At 37.1% G+C, this 27,156-nt stretch overlaps 1 protein-coding gene across 1 annotated transcript in view; it reads right to left on the minus strand.

Moving 5' to 3' along the window:
* Positions 1 to 27,156, minus strand: part of LRRIQ1 (leucine rich repeats and IQ motif containing 1) — a 378,050-nt gene that overhangs the window by 84,116 nt on the left and 266,778 nt on the right. The window contains exon 22 of the mRNA XM_082254861.1: positions 25,608 to 25,709. Within this exon, the coding sequence (XP_082110987.1) occupies positions 25,608 to 25,709 (102 nt within the window). The remainder of the gene's footprint in view (positions 1 to 25,607; positions 25,710 to 27,156) is intronic.

Raw genomic sequence — 27,156 nt, forward strand, 5'->3', positions numbered from 1 at the left:
ACATTTCCTCTTCCTTAAAGGATATTTCCTTAATAATGATGTGTAAGCAGGAAGGGACTCTACAAGGTGAATTAAATACATCTTTAAACCTGTTTTAATGGTGCAGAAAAAACAGTGTCCTTCCATTTTATGTTATTTTATTTAAAAACAACTTGAACCTTCTGAACCTCAGCACATGGCTGCAGACTTTGTGTTTATTTTTAACCATTACGATTAAACCCAAGTGTGGAATTGCTTACTTCAATGCGGAATTCATTCAGACTTTTCCTCCCTGAAAATCATTCAGGTTTAAACGGATTCTAAAATTATCTGAATCTTGCTCTTCCCAGCCCAGGTCATAACCTTGCTTGGGCACAGGAAATAGTTATCAGGTCATACAATGGTCAGAAGAAAAAGAATGCAAGTGGTCCTAACCCTATCTTAGTGGGAGTATGTTCAAAAGAAACTGCTTCAACGGGAATTAAATAAAACCTGCCATTAACTAAACAAATCTATTTTTGCACGTAGGTAAATTGTATGACCAATTCTTTAACAAAATTTTCTACGCACATATTTAAAAAAAAAATAAAAAGCAAAAAAAAACCTGCCCATTCTTTGAATCATTGATAAGCACCCCTTGAGATCAATAAATCTATGGAAATGAGCAGTTTCTTTATTTTATGCTATTTTTAGAATCATATACTGAAAATTTCCACCATGCCATCCATAATCTAAAATCACAACATGCACTGGAATCTTTTGCAAAACTCCCATAAGACTTATTTAAAAAAAAAATGTAAATCCTAACTCTCTAGTATTGAATTGCATTAGAACTGTGTTCCTTTTATAACGTAAAGTGCTGTACAAACTGTTAGTGCTATATAAATCCTGTATAATAATATAATAAATAGGAGAAAGACAAATACCACCCAGTCAGCAGCAAACTTTCATTGAACTGACCATATTAAGCTGCTTTAAGAGATGAACTATGGTTGCTATGGGTTACACAATTTTGCCCATCATAATTGGCATCTGCAGTGCTTTTAAGGGAAAGCAAAATTGAAAGAAACATATAGGCTGCCACTGCTGATCTTCAAAAATGCTAGTTGCCTGGCTTCCTTTTCTGGGTCTCTGACCCTGAACAAGAAGACAACAAGCAAAGTCAGAACTTTTGCTCTACCATACCTGCTCAGTGACTCAAAGTACTGATTTTTGGTAAAGGTCAGCAAAGATATCCTACAAAATTCACTCAGTATAGGCTTCTTTTAAAGTAGAAATGCAGATTTTTTTTTTCCAGCCTGTAAAAGCCCCTCTGTGTAAGCATATGTGCCCATGCAACACATAGGCATTTACAGGTGTATTAGAAGAGGCGCATTTACAGACTGAAAAAAAAAAAAAAAATGGGTGCAAAATGAGCTTTTGGGCAGAAAAAAAAATTCTTGACAAGTGTAAATGAGTCTAAATTCTCCTAAACACATTTAGCACTTGAGCGTTCATCCATTCCACTGGCCAGAATAAAAGAAATATTGTGGAGGAAATTCCTATATTTAAGGTGAATCCCAGCAAGAGCTAGTTTTGTTTTTATTGGGATATCCCTTTTTTTATTTATTTTGTATTTTTGTCTGAAGTTCTGTTTTAAATAAAAAGAATTGTAAGATATAACTAAGATATGTTGTGTATGCCCAGTATAGGAGGATCATGAGCTGTCACTTGATTGAAAGGTGCTGGGATTCAAAATAATATGCAAGCTTTATTTTATGTTGTGCGCTAAAATGGAAAAAAGTGGCTATTAAAGCTATGTTAGTGCATGCTAAACCACAAGAGTATTTTTCTTCTGGTCGCTCTAGTGAACTGGGTTTGCACTCTGCCAGCAGAGCAGATCTGACCCATGGAGAGCACTCCTTCAGATCAACACTGCCTCAGGCCTAACTACTTTCTCCAAGAAGTCTAACATTTCAGGCATCAAGTTGAAATTCTTCTGGAGATGATTAACCCAAACCCATGACAGATTTTTTCCAAGATATCCAACTCCTCATGTTTATTTTATCCTGGCTCTTTTTTGGATGTATTGGACATAACTAACCTACTCGTTTTACATGTTAAGGGGCTGGTATAGAGCCATTTATTTCTTAAAATGAGAAAATATTTAAATGCGCAAGCCTCTATTGTTGTGTGAGCTCACACTAGATAATAAGAAACAAAGCTACACAGCCCTCTGATTCTCAGATTCAAACTTCCTCTGTTTCATCACATCTTAAGATAAAGATCTAACATGTTTTTGGAAATGTATATGTTTAAGTTTACTCACTACATACAGACTTAGAGTTGAACTGCTTTAATTAAAAGTTGATTGATCAAAAAAAAAAAACTTTAAAAGATAAACAAGTACAGCTGATTCTATTTTTAACTAAATGTGTATGCTTTGTGATCTGGAAGCATTCATTAATATCAGTACACTGACATGGCTTCAAAGATTTCAGCTGGTGTAAAAATGTCATGTCCAATGAGAAATTCAATATCAGATTTTTCTTTTACCATCGCCAGAATAGGTCTCAATGCATGCAAACTGGGGAAATCTATTTACAACATGTTGAGTGCAGAAAAGCGAGTTTATGCAATATACATTTATCCATACACTATCTGGTAACAGACATGCAGGAACAACCCTTAAACAAGCATAAATAATCATTCTGTTCATTTAGCACACAAAAAGCTTGATGGGTAAACAGACAACAAATGGCAAGGGAGCTGGATAGGAGCAGCAAACACAAATTTTAATGCTAGAAAATGTAATATAATACAGTAGTGATCCTAAGTCATTTGTATATGCCAATTGAGCCAAATGATAAGGGTACATACTCAAGTTTCTGTACCAGGGGTATCCAAAAAGAGAAGTTAAATGACACAATCTTCTGTTACAACCACCATAAACAGCATCAAAACTTGGGTGACTTTACATCTGAAGCAAATTTTACAACAAATATGGATAAGCGGAGGACTGAGGCTTAACCTTTCTTTCAGATGTCGCTGTTACTAAACCCCTAGTTGTTGCATCCTCTGCATCCCATGTATGTCTGCGTGCATAGGATAGAGCAGCAAATGACTCCTCTCCTGCACTACAAACCGTGAGAGTTCTGTAAATTTGTTAACTATGGAGAAAACTTTCCCCTAATGTTTGTGTATGTTTTCGCTGACACTGTGTTCACAAAATGATGCTCCGAGACTGAACACTTGATTTTCTTTGGAGACTGCATTTTCTGGTGCGTCCAGGGATGAACAAACTATGTGTCCTTAAATTTTCACATTTGCGTTCACAATGTTAAATTATTATGCATTACTGTGATATATAAACAGTACCTTGAAAAAGTATTCACACCCCTTGAACTTTTCCACATTTTGTCATGGTACAACCAAAACGTAAATGTATTTTATTGGGATTTTATATGAAACACCAGTCATGGCGAACCTTGGCACCCCAGATGTTTTGGAACTACATTTCCCATGATGCTCAACTACACTGCAGAGTGCATGAGCATCATGGGTAGTTCCAAAACATCTGGGGTGCCAAGGTTTGCCATCACTGTGATAGACCAACGCAAAGTGGCACATAATTGTGAAGTGGAAGGAAAATGGTAAATGGTTTTATTACAATTTTTTACAAATAAAATATCTGAAAAGTGTGGCATGCATTTGTATTCAGCCTCCTTTACTCTGATACCCCTAACTAAAATCTAGTGCAACCAATTGCCTTCAGAAGTCACCTAATTGGTAAATATAGAGTCCACCTGTGTGTAATTTAATCTCAGTATAAATACAGTTGTTCTGTGAAGCCCTCAGAGGTTTGTTAGAGAACCTTAGTGAACAAACAAGATCACGAAGGCCAAGGAACACACCAGACAGGTCAGGGGTTGTGGAGAAGTTTAAAACAGGGTTAGGTTATAAAAAATATCCCAAGCTTTGAACATCTCATGGAGCACTGTTCAATCCATCATCTGAAAATGAATGGCACAACTTCAAACCTACCAAGACATGACGGTCCACCTAAACTGACAGGCCGGGCAAGAAGAGTATTAATCAGAGAAGCAGCCAAGAGGCCCATGGTATCTCTGAGGAGCTGCAGAGATCCACAGCTCAGGTGAGAGAATCTGTCCGCAGGACAACTATTAGTCATGCACTCCACAAATCTGGCCTTTATGGAAGAATGGCAAGAAGAAAGTAATTGTTGAAAGAAAGCCATAAGAAGTCCCATTTGCAGTTTGCGAGAAGCCATGTGGGGGACACAGAAAACATGGAAGAAGGTGCTCTGGTCAGATGAGCGCAAAACTGAACTTTTTGGCCTAAAAGCAAAACACTATGTATGGCGGAAAACTAATACTGCACATCACCCTGAACACACCATCCCCCACTGTAAAACATGGTGGTGGCAGCATCATGTTGTGGGGATGCCTTTCTTCAGCAGGGACAAAGAAGCTAGTCAAAAATGATGGAAAGATGGATGGAGCCAAATACAGGGTAAACTTAGAAGAAAATCTTTTAGAGTCTCCAAAAGACTTGAGACTGGAGCGGAGGTTCACCTTCCAGCAGGGCAATCACAGCCAGAGCTACAATGGAATGGTTTAGATCAAAGAATATTCATGTGTTAGAATGTGCTAGATGTGCAAAGCTGGTAGAGACCGACCCAAAAAGATTTGAAGCTGTAATAGGTTCTTCAAAGTATTGATTTGGGGGGGGGGGGGTACAAATGTACGCCACACTTTTCATGTATTTATTTGTGAGAAATTTTGAAAACCATTTATCATCTTCCTTCCACTTCACAATTATGTGAATAAAATATATTTACGTTTTTAGTTGTAACATGAAAAAAATGTGGAAAATTTTAAGGGGTATGAATATTTTTTCAAAGCACTGTGTGTGTGATATATATATATATATATATATATATATATATATATATATATATATATATATATATACATACACACACAGTATCTCACAAAAGTGAGTACACCCCTCACATTTTCATAAATATTTTATTATATCTTTTCATGTGACAACACTGAAAAAATGACACTTTGCTACAATGTAAAGTAGTGATGGTACATCTTGTGGAACAGTGTAAATTAGCTATTTCTCAAAATAAAAGGTAATGGACTAGCCAAGCATGTCTCCAGACCTAAACCCTATTGAGCATCTGTGGAGCATCCTCAAACGGAAGGTGGAGGAGCGCAAGGTCTCTAACATCCACCAGCTCCATTATGTCGTCATGGAGGAGTGGAAGAGGACTCCAGTGGCAACCTGTGAAGCTCTGATGAACTCCATGCCCAAGAGGGTAAAGTGCCAGAAAATAATGGTGGCCACACAAAATATTGACACTTTGGGCCCAATTTGGACATTTTCACTTAGGGGTGTACTCACCTTTGTTGCCAGCAGTTTAGACATTAATGGCTGTGTGTTGAGTTATTTTGAGGGGACAGCAAATTTACACTGTTATACAAGCTGTACACTCACTACTTTACATTGTAGCAAAGTGTAATTTCTTCAGTGTTGTCACATGAAAAGATATAATAAAATGTTTACATAAATGTGAGGGGTGTACTCACTTTTGTGGGATACTATGTATATATATATATATATATATATATATATATATATATATATATATATACACACACACACACATTTTTTTTAGTTAGTTAGTTAAACCATAAGCTTATTTAGGAAAGTGCCACAGAGGTTCAACTGTGTGTTTTTAACTACACCAGTACAATTATCGTTTTTATTTCTGGTGCCCCAAATGTCATTTTTTCCCCATTGCTATGGGATTACTCTTACTGGAAACCTAGCGAAATGAATTGATAACTTAAACAGTAAACATCCTAAACTTCACTGTAATACCACCTTTGGGGTCTCAATGATACAAAATTAATTTCTTTGAAAACCTGTCACCTCAGTCCCTCTTACCTACTTCCAATGCAGCAAAGTCAGTAAAAGGAGACTTTAGGTGAAAGACCTAATTTTACATATGTTCTGAATTTGCTGTATCTGTGTAAAGGCAGGTAGTAAGAAATTAAAAAATACTAGTAAGTGAAGGTGACCAGAACAGACAGAAAAACAATGTATCCCCAGCAATCAGAATATTAGTTGCCATGGGTTAGTTGTCTTTGAGACTAATTAGAGTATATACGTTCTCTGTTGGAAAAAATGAGTGCCCCCTTATGGCCTCTGCATTAACAAAGTCAACATAAACTACTAATAAAACAATAAAAAAATTATATTCCCCAACACCAGTAAAGGTGCTAGGCTATTAGTGCTCAACCTCTCATGGGAAATGTGAATGATGCAGTTAAAAAATTATACATGAATAAAAGACAATTAATACAAACCAAAATGGGGGGGGGGGGGCTTTATGAGCGGGTAGCCCTTATATCTAGACAAAAGGAACTGACGATCTATGGGTGCTTTTGTCAAAATGGAGATAGGACTCCATCTGTAAAGCAAAGAGAGGGGAAGGGAGGGAGACAGTGTGACCACTGTGGTGTAGTAAGTTCCAAGGTGGTTTATTTACAAAGAAAATTTTAAAATGAATAATCACAAAGTATAAAAACCACACATGTATATATGGGAGTCCATGGGAGAGTGTAAGCCTGTGGTGGAGGCACTGTCCTAAAAAGGTGCAGCTGGATGGATGGATGGATGGATGAGCTGCTACAGGCACAAAGTCTGGATATCTGTGTCACTGGCTGTTAATGGAGAAATGGCTCTGCCAGGCCAGTAAATATGTGAAGTGCCGAGGCATGGTAATGTCCACCCGGAGTCCAGGGTCACAGGATGCATTTCTTTTTTTTTTTTTTTAATACATTTTTATTTTCCTTTTTACATACAAAATCAGACAAAAAATATAGAGCAGTGTTAATGCAGCTAATAACTTGGATCAAACACTCCAAGGCTTTGCATGAATAGACAGAGAAGAGAAAAAAAAAAAGGGAGAAGAAAAAAAAAAACGGGGGGGGGGGGGGGGATGCATTTCGAGGGACCTTCCTCTTCCTCATCTCCCTGGAAACACGTCCTGTGACCCTGGGGTCCAGGTGGACATTACCATCCATCGGCCATTTCTTTGCGAATAACATTACTTGGAACTTACTACACCAGAGTGGTTGAGCTGTCTCCCTCCCTTCCTCCCTCTTTACTAATAAAACAATGACTGCAAGAGCTGATACCACAGAGGGCAACATAATATTGTCAAGAGCTTGGCATCACACTAAATGGGAGATTAATGTCATCCCTGTCCACCCCTTGAGACATACACCATGCATGTTGACAGTATTTTCTCCAACTTAGAACTATAGGCAAACTTTTTTTCTCATTTTGGGCAGAGCAAACTAGGGTTATAACCCATCAGGTTTTTTTTCTCGCTCTCTGTGTTCCATTTTGGAGATTTCACTTCACGTCCTGTCCCAAAGCCAAACAGGAAGTAAGAGGAAATCTCTGAAAATTAAGGGAAATCCTTGGGGACTCCCAGGTCACCAGAACTAGTGTCCTCATTGGAAGATTTCCCCACTATTACATTTCTGGGGACAACCCAAAATGTGGGATTTTCTTTTATTTTCACTGATAATGGTAAACAGGACAAATAGAGAGGGAGAATCTTTTTAACGGGGGGACAGACAGCAATAAAAAAAACCTGACAGGAGTAATCCCTCTCCAATCTATCTAAAGCTAAAAAAAAAAAAAAGTTTTGACTTTGGTTATACTTTAAGTGCACTTGTGCACCTAAATACCACATGTTCTATTCAAGTTAGTTTAGCACAAGTTAACCACTTGCCGACCGCCGCACGACTATCTACGTCGGCGGTCAGCCCCTCACAGGCAAACTAACGTAGGGCTACGTTGCTTGCTTGCTTGTGAGGGTCTAGGGAGCGAGCGCGCGCCCCCGGAGGCACGCTCCCGCTCCTGCGTGGTCACGGACCCCCCCCGCGCGTGTGACCAGCGGACCCGATGTCCGCCGGCCACTCGGCGATCGGCGGGGGAGAGGGAGAATGTCAGGCAGCTTGTGTAAACAAGCTGCCTGTCATTCTCCTTGCTGCAAAGACACTGATCACATGGATCTACTATGTAGATCCGTTGATCAGTGTCCTTACAGCTGAAGCCACAGCCAATCACAGTAGAAAGCACGACCCTAGGGACACACACAGCCCCTCCCTCCCAAATAAAGTTAACCCCTTCACTACCAGTGTATTTTTACAGTAACAGTGCATATATATAGCACTGATTACTGTAGAAATGTCACTGGTAACCCCAAAAGTGTCAAAAATGTCAGTCAAGGGTCCGATCTGTCCGCCGCAATGTCGCAGTACCGCAAAAAAATCGCAGATCGCCGTCATTACGCGTTAAAAAAAAAACAACAAAAATGACAAAAATCTTTCCCTTTGTTAGTAAACGCGATAACTTTTGCGCAAACCAATCAAAATACGCTTTTTGCGATTTTTTTTTACCAAACATATGTAGCATAAAACAAATTGGCCGAAAATGTTAAAAAATTTTGATTTTTACATTTTTGTTGGGGGGAATTTCATATAAAAAAATGTGAAAAACATTGTTATTTTTGCAAAATTGACGCTCTTTTTTTGTTTATAGCGCGTGATCAAAAAATCGCAGAGGTGATCAAATACCACCAAAAGAAAGCTCTGTTTGTGGGAAAAAAAGGACGCCAAATTCGTTTAGGTACAGCGTCGCACGACCGCGCAATTGTCCGTTAAAGTCACGCAGTGCCAAATCGCAAAATACCCCCTGGTCGGAATGGGGGTAAAATCTTCCGGGGCTTAAGTGGTTAAATATAGTACACACCTGTGTACCCACTAGGAGTTTTAGCTGAAATTATAAGTGACAAATGTGATTCAATGAGAACTATAATAATTTGGGTAAATCTTATTTTAGTTGCTTTATAAAAAATAAACTGTTACATTATATCTTTTTTTTTTTTTTACCATACACATCTTTATTTTGCAAATAGATATTTAATATACGACTGAGGATTCCCAAAGCACTGTGGGTTAGCTAAACAGATAGCTCAGCAGACACTTTCTGCTTTCTAGCAAACATTTTCTGGCTAAAACTCCTGACATAGTCAACTGATAAAGGAGAGTCATTGCCTTTTAGAACTGCTCTGACTGAGTTCTGAAAACAAAAGGCTTTCATATTCAACAGAGCAAATGGAGAGCCTTTACGACACACATACAATAAATTCTAGAGATCTTGCAAACCTCACCACATACAGAACTTTAAATTAAGATAGTGATCCATGGCTCACCTTGGAGTGTTACTTAGCCCCCTAAAGTTTGAGTAACAAGTTCACAAGACTCTTAACTACCAAGATTCTACTAAGATCTCTGGGACCATATAGGACACATATAAGAGTACACTAAGTATGCATAAACACTTAATGTTCCATTTATGGAATTTATTTATAAAAATAAAATGTTGCTGTGCAAATGCCTTTAAGCATTCACACAGCTGACACAAATCAATCAGGAAAATACAGCATTACGGCCACTAGATGGAGCTCACAATCTAAAGGTAATAAACATATTAGACAAAATACGGGATTATCTGTGATGGCTGTGCAAATGCTTATGAAATTTGTACAGCAATTTTTTTCTAAGCATCCAAAGCCTTAAATCTCTTACTTCCTACGGTCACAACCAATGCCATAACTAATGAGTCCTGATCTCAAATATTTTTTTTTTTTTGGTTGACGTTGATATAGTGCGAGATATAACCTGCATCAATTTAAAAAAAAAAAAAACCTAATGATTATTTTGGAAAAAAAAAAACCTAAAGATTATTTTGGAAATGTAACAGTGGATTTCTTTTAAATATAGTGAACGAGAATTTCCATAGAGGCAAAAATTACTGCTATTATTTACTACTGTTAATACAACTACTACTACTTCTAATAATAATAAGAAAAATAATGTTATGTGATTTGGGTGGGGGTGGGCATCATTTGTATATTAAATAATTTATCAAGATGATTAATAAACGTTCTTAAAGTTGAAACCACTCCTTTGCTAAAGGCAAAAGTATGAGTAAAAAGTTGCTTTTGCAAATATAGCAACTCTAATTTAGACATGTTTATATATGATTCCTCTTGTTGAATCTATGAATTACCGGCACTTACCACAAATGTAATGGCTTAGACAGATGAATAAAACAAACAAATGAGGTGCCAGAAATGACATATTTCCTTCCTCAATTCAAATCTTGCTCACAGCAACTTTTCTGGCAAATTTGATATTGTAAAACAAGGGAAAAATAACTAAAACTGTAAATATCATTCATTAACAGTTTTACTGTAGTTGGTTTAGCAGGCTCTTGAAAAATCAAAGGAATCCTAACTGGGAAATGTTCTAATTTTACTAATCATTTTGGGGGAACTGTAGATGTGCAAAAATATGTTTGTACTTGAAAAAGCTATACACATAACTGGCAACGAATGGGCAATATCAGATGGTCCATTCTGCTGATGGCAGCAGAAGAAGCTTCAACGTATCAAATAGAATTGCTACCTCGCTGACCTGGAACACTACAAAATCTCACTCAGAATTTAAACTAACTGGTCTGGTTAGCAAGGTAGTGAGACTAGCAAAAGAGAGTGATTATATTGCTTGCTGGTGATTTATGGGTCAAATTAGTCAAACAATTGAATTAATGTGTTACTTCAAATGTAGCTGCAGCCCAAACATTTATTTTAGTTCTGGATACAATGGGAAAGGACTATAAATTCTGTAAGGGCTTATTGGTTTCTGGGTCTCTGTGGTCACTAGGCCAGGAAATAAAAGGTAATCTGCCCAACAAGAATACAGAAGGCAATAAAAACATGACTGGTTAAAAAGAAAGCTTCTCATTGCTGTACATTTCCACTTCGCAAAGATCAGTGACCGCTGTTACTGGAAAAAGACCCGAAGAAAATAATGGGGTCCTAGACAATGATTAAAATCTGGCAAAGGTTTCAGCCTTTTCACACGCTTTAAAAGAAAAAATGTTTTGGCTGGAGCTGAAGAAAATGTCACACAACACAACGCATAGCTAGAATATTGTCAGCATAATGCTCATTAAATACAAAAACGTGATGCGCCAGAAGTGCACCAAATACTCTTATGGTGATGATATACTATAATGATACAAAAAATAAATAATAAAGTCCACATAAACAATCCACTGTGATCGTGCTCAAATCCAATGAAATGTGTATAGGTGTCCTAGTGTCCAAATCAAGAATTCAATCTCGTGGGAAATAAACACCAGTAGTGAAATCCCTCCACCTGATAGATTGGCCTCTCACCTCAATGTGGGACCCAAACGGGTCAGCATAAGCATGTATGAGGGTATTGGACTCCTAGGATGACTCTCCAGCCTCTCACCTCCGGAGGTCACGGGACATGTGATTAAAAATATAAAGGCAAAATTTAGTGCTCTCCGCTTGTAAAACTGTTAGGCTTTATTAAAGTGAATTGAAATCGACTCACATGTTAAGGGCACTCAGCCGTGCCTGCTAGTATGGCAAGTGATAGCGTATTCCACCAGAGAGATGATCAGCGTCGGCCACGCAAGCTCCGCCCCCCCTATACGCGTTACGTCGAGCGTAGGGCTCCAATGACTTCCTCGGTTTTATTGCTGTCTGTGTCCTTGCTGGGGAGATTAACCTCTCTTATTGGTCCTAGTGACCATTGCTATGTTCTAAGATGGAAATACACATCACTTTGGTATCATTTTCTGTTGGGTCTTCAGGACAGAAAGCAAAGGAAAATTCAAAGCGTCTCTACTCTACCAAAAATTTAAAAAAAGTTGTGACTATACATTCATTTTAAGATATAATATGGGTTAACTTTTACAAAACAGGAGCTGTTCTACAAAACAATTAAGTAATAGACACGCATATAAACTGTAAATCAATGATGCATTTAAAGCACAAATGCTCAGTATTTATCACACTCACTTTATACCAGATGGGAAGATCATGCAGTACAGCACATGATAAAATACATGATACCAAGGATTTTTTTTATATGCTACAATTTAAATGTACAGGCTCCCATTCAAATGACTGGGTAGGTGTATTCTGGCCCCAAAAATGGAGTATGGAGATGTGAAGAGGTACATATCAAAAAATGTCTTCCAAAGTATTTAAAAAAAATAATTTTAATTTCATGAGTTGTATAAAACTCCATCAATGCATTATGTAGCACTGATGGTGGGCACTTCATCATAAACCATGTATAGATTGCAAAAATTGTGACACAGGGCTTATACAGTATATAAAACACACAAAATATAAACATGTGGACTATACTCTGTTCTAGTTGTTAATAGCTCCTAAATAAAGGATTCTAATAGACTTAAGACAAAATTAAAAGTTATAAATAATGTATGTGAGATGTATGATGTATGGAGATAAAGGGGTTGATTTACGGAAGGCAAAGAACCTGTTTACTTTTAAGGAAATGTTCCCATAGCTTGGTTAATGTGGTGAAAAGTATTTTTGAAAAAGAATGCTTGATCATGAAAGGAATATAAAAAAATCTGTATTTTTTGCTTGCACAACCTTGCCAAATGCAGTCCCAAGCCAAGATGATGCAAAAAGCCTAGTTCCCTATCATGCCAGTTCATACCATCATGCTGTGTTGTAGCATGGTGTAACACAATCCACTGCATTACACCACACTGCATCTAATAGAACTTCCAATTTCCAAAAAGTTTGCACAAAAAAGTAAGCAGTGTGATGTGCTGTTTTAAGCGCTTTGACACCATTGCTTTCATATAACACACCAGAAGCTGCCTTCCAACACAGTTACCAGTGTGAATGAGCCCTAAACCTGATCCCTGAGATGCCTCATTTCATAAAAAAACAAAAAATCATCAATGGTGCAAATATACATATATTCAATTCAATATTATATTTTGCAAATAGCAGAATATAAAATCAATCATATATATATATATATATAGCAGGTGGCTTTATATGTTGTGATAAAGTAGCAACATAAAATATATCCATAGATTATTAGTGATGGGCAACTTCAAAAGTACCCAATTGTATCATATGGTAAGTGACTGTAATGGGAAACTAAGAAATGTTGCATATTTCCTCAATCAATTGCTCTATAAAAGTGGACTCTACTGACATGGATTATACAGTGCAAAGCTCTGCCAACTGAATAGTATTAGGAGCAACATCTTTTAAAATTATCTTAAAATGGAGGGCTTAAATACAAAAGACGGGGTTAAATATGAGAGTGTTCCCATGGTCATGCAGGGTTCCTTCCACAGGCTATTTAATGTGGTAAACATATTTTAGTCTACCTATGATATATTAACTTGAAGTAAATTATTAACATTTCTTAATCAAAATTTTTTTAATGAATTAGCAAAAGAATATTGAATATTTTGCAGAAAAATCTTTGCAGTGTTATTATTTTATGTCTGATTGATTGAGGGATGCACAACAAACATTATAATACACATTTCAGAATCAGAAGACCTCATTTAGGGGGCATCTAAAGATGTGTTTTTGTTAATGGCCAATAAGAAATGTGTTTAAATACCGTATATACTCGAGTATAAGCCAACCCAAATATAAACCGAGGCACCTAATTTTACCACAAAAAAATAGGAAAACTTGTTGACTCGAGTATAAGCCTAGGGTGGGAAATGCAGCAGCTACTGGACCCAACTGAACCACCAAAAGACCCAAAACAGGGGCTGTGGGCATGGTGCAGAGGCTGCGGACATGGTACAGGAGATGCAGGGCTGTTGGCATGGTACAGGAGATGGTACAGGAATGGTACAGGAGATGGTACAGGCATGGCACAGGAGATGCTACAGGCATGGCACAGGAGATGGTACAGGCATGGCACAGGAGATGCTACAGGCATGGCACAGGAAATGCTACAGGCAAGATACATATGGTACAGGCACGGCACAGGTATTTATAATTATAGATGTCTTAAAATGCTCTGTTCTGTCACTTAAAAAGAAGGGCTGCTAGGTATCAAGCACAGACACCTAGAGGCCCCTGCAATTACATGCAGCCCTCATTCACCTCTGCTACAACACAGTAATGTCTGAACTTGCCTGCCATCTTGTAAAATAGAAATGTGGAGGGCAGAACAGGGCAGGCAAGCATCATCATAACCAGGTGCCAAAACTGTCTGTTCAGGACTGGAAGCATTTGGCTGTAGCAAAGGTGAGTGAGTGTAGCTGCAAGTTGTGTACAGACACCTCTATGTAACTGCACTTTATACCACCTATCAGCGACCATGGTCCGCAACTGGAAAAGGGTCCTGTGCATCTTCTGGTTCATTTCAGGTTCGAATTCAGGCAAAAATTCGGACGTGATTCGCACCTGAACGGAGAACAGGGACACGCTGGAGAGCCGTGGCTGCAGCTAGTGTGAACCCAGCCTTAATGTCTTTTCTTACCACCTGTCCATCTGAAACAAAGCATATCTGGACTAAACAGCAAATTGTATTTATAAGTTAATAGTTGAATTTACCAGCTGTTCTTGATCTTTTGCACTTTTTATCAAATTACTTGGGTGGTAAATTGGAAGAATTCTGTGACGTAATTTATTTTTTATATATATTTTGGGATTGGCATTATACTTTCCAACCAAAAGGTTTTATTTGTAGCTGGGTGCCTTATGGTTTTACAGAAAATCAAACAGAAACTTTTTCATGACCACCTCAACTTGATACATTTTCTCAAGCAGATGGGTACATGGAAATTCTTGCCACTTTGCAGTGCACTATGTACACAATATACATTATGTTTTTGTAATTCCTTTAACTATGATTTTAAAGATATTTGCACATTTAAAACACTGTAAATTCAGGGATACCAAGCAGGTTTCCAAATATAACTTTTTCTCTTCCTTTATGAGCTGCCATGACAAGCTGAGAATTGTGTACACACTGCCACATTGACATTCAGCTTGTCTGCTACTCCTGATGTCATATGCCACATGAGTATTAAAGCCTGTAATTGTTGGTAGCAGTTTTTGAAACCATGAATGCACACTTGCCATGGAGCATGCATGCTGTGTTGTGCAGAGCAAATATTGCACTACGGCAGGGGTGTCCAAACTTTTATCAAAGAGGGCCAGATTTGATGAAGTGAACATGCGTGAGGGCCGACCATTTTACCTGACATTTTTTGGACCATTCAAATTAAATACAAACAAACTATTTTATGCAAAGTTTATTGCAAACGGCATACTTTCCCTTTCATCACATGGATGACAAATCTAAACGGATGTTAAATCACTCCACCTTTCATATCTGAAGGCCAGATGGAAAAAAAAAAAACAGGAAGCTGAAATATATGTCAGGAACATTGTAAAGTACATTACATATTATTGGTAATAAAGGTTGTCTGTCAACTTTTAAGTAAAAAAAAATATGAACAGGAACATAACACCAAGTATACATGTTGTGTTGAAATATATTGATAACTATATTAATTATATATATAATTGATGTTTGGTGGTTACAACACCCCGCCGAAAAGGAATATACGTTTTATTCAATCCCACATAAGAACTACTCCAGGATCGATTACTTTGTGATACCTCACGCTCAGCTAAAGGCAGTAAAAAAATCGGATATCAATAGCATCACCTGGTCAGATCATGCACCTATAACAATAATATACAGCCTGACAACGAATGTCCTATAGAAAAGGCAGTGCTGGAGGCTGAACGAGAGTTTGTTACAAAGAGAGGAAATCCTAAGAGAAGTAACTCAAGAGTTGAAAGCTTTTTTTGAGACCAATGATCAAGCTGAGTGCCGAACTGGAATCCTCTGGGAGGCTCACAAGACGGTAATGAGAGGGATTCTTATTAAGCACGGAGCCCGCATTAAAAGGGAAAGAAATGAACAAATGACACAGCTGCTAGACAGACTTAGATTACTAGAAACAAAACATAAACACTCACTATCAAGTAATATATTGGTAGAGCTAATGACTACTAGAAAGCAGATTACTGACTTGCTACAATATAAAGCTAAGGCAGATATACAGAGGTGTCGTAGGTTGAACCATGAAGCAGGAAATAAATGCGGAAAAGTGTTGGCTAGGACTGTCCAGGAGCAGAAGTTGAGATCATATATACCTCATATTGTTATAGCAGGAGGGATTAAGAAAACCTTACCAAACCAAATAACGGAAGTATTTAAGAAATATTATGCCACCTTATACGACTTAAAAAGAGACCCACCTACACAACGTGAAATTGGAAAATATTTAGACCAGTCACAATTACCCAAACTGTCAGAGGAAGAACGGGATTCTCTAGAAGCAGGAATAACTATAGAGGAGGTACAGCAGGCAATAAAGGCAATGAAAACAGGGAAGGCACCAGGACCAGATGGAAAAGGATTTAGGAAAACTAGAAGAATGGTCAGAACTCTGGCAACTGAAATTTAATGTGGATAAGTGCAAGATAATGCACCTGGGGCGTAAAAACCCAAGGGCAGAATATAGAATATTTGACACAGTCCTGACCTCAGTATCTGAGGAAAGGGATTTAGGAGTAATTATTTCAGAAGACTTAAAGGTGGGAGGACAATGTAATAGAGCAGCACGAAATGCCAGCAGAATGCTTGGATGTATAGGGAGAGGTATAAGCAGTAGAAAGAGGGAAGTGCTTATGCCGCTGTACAGAACACTGGTGAGACCTCACTTGGAGTATTGTGCGCAGTACTGGAGGCCATATCTCCAGAAGGATATAGATACTCTAGAGAGAGTTCAGAGAAGAGCTACTAAACTAGTACATGGATTACAGGAAAAAACTTACCAGGAAAGGTTAAAGGACCTTAACATGTATAGCTTGGAAGAAAGAAGAGACAGAGGGGATATGATAGAAACCTTTAAATACATAAAGGGAATCAACTCGGTAAAGGAGGAGAGCATATTTAAAAGAAGAAATACTACCACAAGAGGACACCGTTTTAAACTAGAGGGGCAAAGGTTTAAAAGTAATATGAGGAAGTATTACTTTACTGAGAGAGTAGTGGATGCATGGAATAACCTTCCTGCAGAAGTGGTAGCTGCAAATACAGTGAAGGAGTTTAAGCATGCATGGGATAGGCATAAGGCTATCCTTCATATAAGATAAATAAATTTTGGGAAATCGGAGGCAATGGGAGTGGGGATCCCCCCGGCCCAAATACAAACTCTGAAAAACAGCTTTAATTTTAAGTGGAACGAAACGGCAGTGAAATACCTGGGAACATACATCCCGGCGAAACTAGTACAGGTGTATGGTCTCAACTTCATGCCCCTGATAGCAACAACTAAGAGACTTCTAGAACAATGGCATGGAGGAATGCAGTCATGGTTCGGTAAATGTAATTTGCTGAAAATGATCGTATTACCAAAATTTATATACCTATTTCGGGCGTTACCAGTGAGGATACCCAGCAGATTTTTTAAGGTGATACACTCTTTATTTGTAAAATATATATGGTCTCACAAAAAACTGCATATAGCCAGGAAAACTCTGACTCTACCTAATAAAAAAGGAGGCTTAGCAATCCCAGACATGAAAGCATACTACCAGGCTACCCATGTAAGTAGAGTCCTGGACTGGTGGCACCACTCGGACTCTAAATTGTGGGTAGAACTGGAACAGGCCCAAACAGAGGTAAATTTGAAGAGAGCTATATGGTGCTATCAGGCTATACCTAAAAAATTAAAACATCACTTAATTGGAAACACATTACGTATCTGTACAAGATCAAATATATACTCTAAACTGACAATGGACAGATCTCCCTTATTCCCAATATTAGGTAACCCTCAGTTCCTACCGGGAATGGATAACAGACAGTTCACAGTATTAAGGGAAAAAGGACAGGAACAGGCTTCATCATTTCTAATAAAAAAAAAAAGTGGCCCTCGGTGACCGGACTGATTGATAGGGACGGACCATTTAATATGCCATTTTGGCAAGCAATTCAACGACATCACTTCTTAGTATCTATACCGAATCCGAAGGATTTCGATAGAGCATTAACAAAATTTGAGCAAGTGTGCGTGAAACCAGGAAATTTACAACGTACCCTGTCAATCACTTATGGTCAACTGACAAACCCAGAAAAACAGCCAGAATTACCGTGGGTGAGAAAGTGGGAGATAGACTTGAACTGCGAACTGTCAAACGACCAGATCCAGAGGATACTGAGGTTTGCTTTTGGGCCAGTTAGATGTACCAGAATACAAGAGATGAACTATAAGCTCATAACGAGGTGGTACGTCACGCCCAAGAAGCTTCATAACTGGTTCCCAAATGAATCTAATTTATGTTGGAGGTGCGGAAGAGAAGTAGGTACACTATACCATATCTTCTGGAGCTGTCCTAAGATAAAAACATATTGGACGGGAGTGAAATATATAGTCCAGAAATTCACGGAATACGAAATAGAAGAGAACCCAGGTTTTTTTTCTGTTAAATTTATCGGATAGATCAGCAAATAAATATGCAAGATCGATAATTCCCTATTTGGTAAACGTGGCAAAAACATGCATTCCAGGATTCTGGAAAAAAGCACAACCACCCTCGGTTTCCGACTGGATACATAGGGTGGAGGATAACAGGAGGCTCGAAGAATTAGTTGCCACGGCGCAGAACAGGCAAGAAAAACATAGGAAAACCTGGGAATTATGGAACCAATTCATAAACTCTGAAGAAGGGAAACAATATATGGCAAAATGAAATAAAATAAGAGGAAAGAAAAATAGAGAAGGAGAAGTGTTACCCATCTTTAATGACCGCAAGGGATATAGGATGGGAGATGGAGAGGAAGGGAAAATTTTTTTTTTCTTTTCTTCTCTTTGGTTGGGTGGGGAGGGGAAAGGGAGGGGACGGGAAGGGGAGGGGAAAAACAGAAAGAGGGGAATTTAAAGAAATAGCAAGAGGAAAAGAAGAGATAGTATAATATGTATTAAGATAGAAATGTTCAAGATATCAGAAATGTTATGTATAGCCTGATAAATTCTCAAATAAAAACACAATATTTGAAAAAAAAGAAATATATTGATAACGGATTTAGACCAACGGACGTTAACTGAGATTTTACAATGTATTCATCTCAATCCGGAGCATGCGTGCTCCCTAATCAGTCACACAAGGGTTAACCATATGTAAGCACTATATGATTCCACCGATGATGATTAATGATGGCAGCAAAAAAAGTAATGAATGATGCCAATGTATTTTTCCAAAGTACCTGTGGGGCCGTTTTAAAGCAGCCCAGGGGCCGCATTTGGCCCATGGGCCGGACTTTGGACATGCCTGCACTACGGCATCTGTAGTTTCAGTGTTTTTTAGCCCCCTTTAGCAATACCAGTACAAATGTCATAATGCATTGTTCCTCCATGAAATGCAAATGAAAACTCACTAATGGTGCAAGACTGCCCCAAAATCATATGAAAAAATATAATTTTGATTACAGTTACACCATCCATTAGCAGGTGTATGTTTAGATGCTAGAGTGAGCACTGTATAGAAAACCATTTAGAGACACAAATTCCTCACCAGGTCAGAAAACCCTTGTGATTGAAAACAGGCAGTGGGTAGATCCTTAGCCATTAGACAGGCTGCTAATGGCTAAATAATCCACTCACTGCCTGCTGTGAATTACAAGGAGAGAGTGGACCTGATGGAGAACTTACGTCTCAGCTTCCCCAATAGGCTCTGCCCACTAAAGTGTCACTGGCTGCTAAAAAGGCTTGCTGGCTGTAAAGCTAACAGTGACCTTAACAACCAGTGACAGGAAGGGTGTAGCAGTGGGAAATATCCAACTCTGCTACACTGCATACAGGGAGAGGCACTCTGCCTGTCTCTGTACACCAACTTAAAGTGCCTTAAAGTGTCCTTGTTTCATTAACTACAAACTGAGGTCATTATTTTTTAATTTGGTGCATTAATAGCGGCTCTTTGTAAAAATGGAGCTAAAAAGAACTACCTGAATTTGCTGCATGTGTTGGTAAAGTTACCAAATAGACAGCAGATTTTTTAATCTGTCGCTGGCCATTTTAACCACTTAATGCCAAATCATGTACATGTACATCATTTGAATGTAAATAGTTATACCGGAATGATGCCTGCAGTTACAGGCATCATCCCAGTATTGTTTTTTACAGGAGGTGACTGGCTTTTATATAAAAAAAAGTTGTATGCCCCAGTTAAATGAAAAGGTGGAAGTGAGTTGCAAACATCCCTATAGACTGAACAAAAATGGACAGGGGGTCCCCCTAGGGTGCGGGATTTTAGCAGCAAGTACGCTTCCACAAATATTACAATATATACAGAAAATATGTGTGAATGTAAAACCAACAAAGTAAAGATGATGGTGATACATATATTCAGTGGCATATGTTTGATTTGAAGGAAATCCTCCAACCCAACGCGTTTCAGGCACGCAGGCCTTTATTCAGGGGTCTGGATGCAGAGAGATTTGATTTCCTACATAACATAGTAGATAATACTTCTGTTAGTTACAGAAGTTATAGTGTGTTACATACATATTCGTACAAGGTATAACAGGGTGGTTAGTCATTACATATATGAATATCATTTTCGATGTACAGAAATGCATACCAATGGAGTGATCCAAATGTGGCAAGAGAGTCACATCTGGTAAAAGCAAGAAAGGGAGAAGTCCGCTGGGTAGGGTGCCGACAAATGCACCAAAAGGGGCCCTAGAGGTACCGGTCCTCCCGCATGTGGCCCCAGCGAGGATGCCAAGTAAGAGGTTGCAAGAGCGTCTGTGTTGGCACATGTAGGGAGATATGTGGAGTGGTATATTGTTTGAGATTATCCTGCAAAAACCATATACCAGAAGAAAGGCCTGCGTGCCTGAAATGCATCGGGTTGGAGGATTTCCTTCAAATCAAACATCTGCCACTGAGTATATGTTCACCATCATCTTTACTTTCTTGGTTTTACATTCACACATATTTTCTGTATATATTGTAATATTTGTACATCTCAGATATTCTACAGATCTATTTTAATATGTTTTTTTTAATAAAATGATTTAAATTTTACTCATTTGTGGAAGCATACTTGCCGCTAAAATCCCGCACCCTAGGGGGACCCCCTGTCCATTTTTGTTCTGGCTTTTATATAAAAGCCATCCAAGCAGCTAGTTACGCACCGGATACCTTTTACAGGTGGTGAAAGGGGTCCCCCCTCCCCCTGGTGCCTCTCTGGGATCTTCTGTCCCACAGGTAAGCCCAGGATAAAAAGGTTTACCATAGAGTTCTTTAAGGACCAGAAGGTTCCAAAGAGCTATATGGTATGGGAAACCAGAAGCAAAGAGTATTGTCATCACTTCTGGTTTCCAGAGATGTAAACAGCATTGTTTTTAAATTGTGAAAGCATCTGAACAGTGATCTTGGTGTGATCAGGTGCTTTTAAGGGCAGAGGGGACATCTGGGGTCAAATAGACCCCAGATCTCTCCAGAAAGAGTACCTGTCACTGCCTATTGCGGTCACAAGGAATGTTTAGATTCCTTGTGACAGCAATTAAAGTGATAAAAAAATTAAAGACAGTGTAAAAATAACAAAAAAAAAATGTGATAAAATAAATAATGAAATAACATTTATTTTTAACTTACCGGACTCCCCTCTCTCTGTGCTTACGTACAAAGGCGAACACACACATTGGTCCCTCACGCATACGTAAACGGTGATCACACCACATATATGAGGTACTATCACGAACATCAGAATGAAATCAATAATTCTACCACCAGTCCTCCTCTGTATCTCTAAACTGGTAACCTGAAAAGGCTTTTAAATCATTGTCTATGGAGATTTTTAAATACCGTATATTGTCACTATTGCAAGAGCGTCCGTAATTTTAAAGCACGACATGTTAGGTATCTATTTACTCAGCGTAACACCATCTTTTATATTTTACCAAAGCATTGGGTATTGTATTGTGTGCATTCGAAAAACAAGTGCTCATATACAGTGTAACATAAAAAAAATTGCAAAACCCACCATTTTATTCTCTGGAGCCTATATATATATATATATATATATATATATATATATATATATATATATATATATATATGTGTGTGTGTGTGTGTGTGTGTGTTTGGGAGTTCAAAGTAATTTTCTAGCAAAAAGTACTGATTTATACTTTTAAACAAAAGAAAATGTCAGAAAAAGGCCTGGTCTTCATGTGGTTAAAGGGCCATGGATCCAGAAAAGTGTCAGTAGTGATTTATTATGAAGAGTTCCCCCAAATGTCTTTACTAGCAGAATAATGACTTCTAAGTTGCAATGCACTCATGTATTCATTAAAAAGCACAAAAGCTACCAGTAGCCACTGTGAGTTTTGTGTATTTTATATAAAAAATGTTACTGCTTTTAAACTTGGGCTAGATAATACTCTCACAGATATATTTACAAATGCTACAAATTAAACAATAAACTTAAAAAAGGATTTGTCTGCGTAAACAGGTTCTAGCAAGAAGGGCAATGATGACAGATAACTCATACTATAGTAATTTTGATATAATTTTGATCTTGATATCATATATCCAAGGCATGAACAAAATGCTCACTTAGTCAAAGAGTAATTAAAACACAATTCCAATAACTTGCATGCAGGGACATATCTATATATAATTTAACACAAACAGTATTAAAATCAGTGGACCAGCAGAATGGGATGCTTTAATTCATATTATAATTTTAAAGAGAAAAGGCATTACTTTTACTATGGAGCAGCTTTCTCAGTTGTAGTAATACCTAAAGTGGAACTAAACTGGAGTCTTGTTTATGAGAGACCATGAGGTTGATTTAGTAAAACTGGAGAGTGTAAAATCTTAGGAAGCTCTACATATAAACCAAACAGCTTCCAGGTTAACGCTTAATTGAAGAAGCTGAAGTTAGGAGCTGATTGGCTACCACACACAGCTGCACCAGGGTTTGCACTCTTCAGTTTTATTAAATCAACACCTGTGAGTCGGTCAGCTATTATTGCAGAAGAGACATGCAATGTCACTTCTGCAAAAATTTTCACCTACCTGCCTGCTTGGAGTGATCCCTGGCAAGTAAACTGCTTACAGTGTTGGGCCGATCCATATGTGCCAGGATGTCTGGCTCTTGTACATGCGCAGGAGTGACGTCATCTTGCACTGGCCAATGAAGATGGTGGAGGATCAGCACACAAAAGAAGATGCCGACGCCGACCAGGGGCAGGGACCATTGGAGGAGAGGTAAGTAAGGCTCCTTTAGTTCCACTTTAATCTAAGTCTAATACTTGTAAATATCTTCTTTTTTACTTCCTCTGCTTCAAGCATGCATATACCGTATTTTATTAAAAATTTCCCATAATGCTGCTGGTATACAAATTTTGACAGTGTAGTTGTTTACAGTAATAACAGGTACATTTTCATGTAACTATGTTGCAATATACTTCTTTAAAACATTGCTTTATTCTTCCTAAAGTTATTTTACAGCTTTATGCACACAACCTGATCTTGAAGATCATTCTCCAACACAATCCTAAAATGTAAAGCACCAAGTCACAAAGAAGTCTCCTCATACAGTTTGCACTTGTTTATAGGTTTTTCAAATGTACACTGTAGGCCATATTTTGGACACTGCAACAAACTTTCAAAAGTTGTTTGAAGCACAAAATCTGAAACAATCTAAAATGGATGACCTTGAAAAAAAATGGATTTACTTGCAGGACTATTCTTCTGAGTGCTGCAAAAAAAGTGTGATGCACCATAGATCCAATGTAACTTTAGACATGAGATAAGTGTCACCTGATTTGGATTATTTAGGCTCAGTCAACAAGTCCATGGGCATTAGAAGAAATTACCCACTGCTAAGAAAAGCGCAATTGGTCATGATCCTACCTGAGACAAACCAGCTCCAGGGATACTTCCCGCTTCCTCCTTTGTAGTCCTATACATGCATCCTCAAGGCTCAGGAAATCAAAGTGTACATACTCCACAAAGTTCTTTCATGAGAAAAGTCTTTCAGATTATTTTGTATTTCCAAATACCTTCTGATATCTATGGCTAGAATTAGTTTCTTCATTTTTACAGAAAGTAACTGAGATAACACATAAATGCTATTAGTCTTTGGTATAGGATTTCACTTTTCTTGGTGCTCTGGTCTGACTGTCTCTATTCGCTTTGATTCCTTCCCTTTGTGAGGATTTCTCTACTGTCTTGCTTTCCTAACCTCGACATTGAAAAGTAACAGAATTATAACATTTTTACCACAGGCTTTCTACCACTCTCCATCTGTATTTAATTAATAACGGTTATTGTTTTGGAGCCTTATTTCTGATAGGTGTAAATGATATAGCTCCAGACTTCACAAGTCGATTAGATGAGCCCTCATCTTAGGACTTTACTTATATTAATATATTTATGTGGCCCAAAAACAATAATGAATTATTTGGAACACAAATAAGTGTACTTAAGAATTATACAATGGACAAACTGCAAATGATCTAAGCCAGATCCATTTGTCAAATGCAATAATACACAGATATTACTGGGATTGCCATTTTATAGGAAAAACACGGGGGAATTCAATATAGTGTACAGTTTTACACATATTAAAATCTACAGTTAACAGTTCCAATTTTATATTATTTAATTTGCTACTCATACAGATAGCAAACATTATCTCAGCATGGGTATTACAACATTGCATATGCTGTTATGTATTAACCTTACCCATTTTGTATGCAAGCATTTTCTTGGAACGACAAAAACATTGAACAAAGAGATATAGCTGGACACTCATAATTATCTATTTAACCCCAACATTGCACAAAAAAAAAAACAATATTGTTTAGAAAATGTCTACTAAAAATATGTAAATCCCTTTTGCAACCACAAATCTGGCAAATATGTGTATTTATCAGGTAAGAACCCAAAATACACATTTGATAAATATACAAGTTTTTTCTGATCTTTGAAATGATCAGCTGCAATTTAAAATCTGTTTTTAATAATTAAATTTACATTTGAAAAAAAAAATACAAAATTTAGTTAAAATATTTAAAAAGGATACAAAAACTGGAATACCTCAGCTTTTACATCACTTATTGGTTTGCCACTGGTAAGTGCTGTTGATATCTTGGTTATTAAACCATGATTTTTTTTGGCATATCCAGTTGTAATTAAGCATGTAAGCCACATACATACAGAGAAAATAAAAAATTCTAATGGAGGACACCAAGTTCAAGGTTAAACCAGAAAACATGTTAATGATCTTTTGACATGTATTTATAAAATAACTATAAAAAAAACAGAACAAAATTTTAAATCGATAAAGCAAAAACATTTTATAAATGAAAGCAATACAGATAAAAAAAACAGAAACAATACTATATTCGGATATTAAAAATATCAACGTATCAGTTTACTGGCATGTACAACACAAATAATTTAATTACAACGGTTACTAAAAAAACTATGCACAACAAAATAATGTCTTGCTAAATAGTGTATCACTTTATAGAAAACAATAATACATAATACAACAATGTATTATTGTAAAACGATTTTTATGTACTTACCTCGAAAATATTCCATCCTTGTTATCTGTGTCTTCTTTGGTGGCTTTACAGGAGGATGTTTATTTTCATTATTTTTGAACAACGCCAGGCGCACAGCTGGGTCTAGATGAGAAAGTACATGTCAAAATTAAAAGGGCATGATATGTTTTACTGTTGTAAAGCTTAGGTTACTCTTGCTTGGACTTGGATGGCATGAGAACTGTCCTTCCAAGAAAACAAAAGAAATACTTTGAGAAATCATTCAAGAAATGCTTATTTTTTGAAAAAAGTACAGCTTCTGACAGGAGACAAGATAACAAAAAGTACTACATAGGAAATTTACAGCCACAGACAAAAAAATTCTAATTTACATATATATCTTAATATATAGATAGATAGATAGATAGATAGATAGATAGATAGATAGATAGATAGATAGATAGATAGATAGATAGATAGATAGATAGATAGATAGATAGATAGATAGATAGATAGATAGATAATCTTAACTAAAAACAATCAACATTAAAAATTAAAATCATAATTTACACAAAATGATTATTATATATTTTAACATAACCTACTGAATATGCACTGCATATAACTGTTCCAAACAATTGAAAAAAAAAACAATTTAGAACAACAAAATTATAAAATAATATGTTTTACCTAACCCAATATAAATAGGCATGCAAATCCAGGCATAGTGCACAGGCTTTCTACAGTACAATATAGTATTGCTTCTACATCAATACATAAAATATGATGTTGAAAAAGTAGATTCTATAGAATTATGTAACTGAAGTTCTCTAATCAAGGATCAACTGAGTAGATGAAAAATTCAGAGCATCTAGACAGTCATGCTTCTAAAACCTTGAACCAATTTTTTTTAATACAGTTTCAACTTCAAAGCATGTCTGTGCTGTGATGCTTCTCATTTGTTTGAGAAAAGCTTCTTTTTCTCTTTTTCGAAAGGCTCCATTGGGAAACCACTGAAATTTGAACATGACATGAACAAGTCACAATAAGTATTCCAAATTATTAGTACTTTGTTTTTAGTATTATTATTACATTTGCCCTCCGCTAAAGAACACTATTGTTATATATAGCTAATGTTCAACCCTACGTTATCAATATAGCTTAGTAAAAGGGAACTCAAACTTCTACATGCTGTTAAAAAAAAAAAAAAAGATTATCAAAAGAAAAAAAAAAAAAAAAAAACAGTAAGAGGAGATGCTCTGCTTGAACTGCCTTCTGACTTACATGCAGAAAGTTTTGTGAAAGGCTCCATTCTGCAAGATGTGAAAACTTAATTATCAAAAATGTGCAAAGTTAGATTACATAAAGCTGCTAAAAAGCTAGTTAAATCCTTTAACACTGCTGCATATTTTTATGAAGACTTAATATAGTGAGTCATGTATATTCTTCCCACATTCTCAAGACAATATAGAAAATAACACTGAACACATTGGAATTGATTTACTGAAAGCAAATAGTCTGTTCACTTTGCAAATACATTTCCCTTGATGTGCAAGTAAAATAAAAACAAGTATATTTTCTTTCACATGAT

This window comes from Pelophylax lessonae (assembly GCF_965119305.1).
Source record: "Pelophylax lessonae genome assembly, chromosome: 4".
In the NCBI taxonomy this organism is placed as follows: Eukaryota; Metazoa; Chordata; class Amphibia; order Anura; family Ranidae; genus Pelophylax; species Pelophylax lessonae.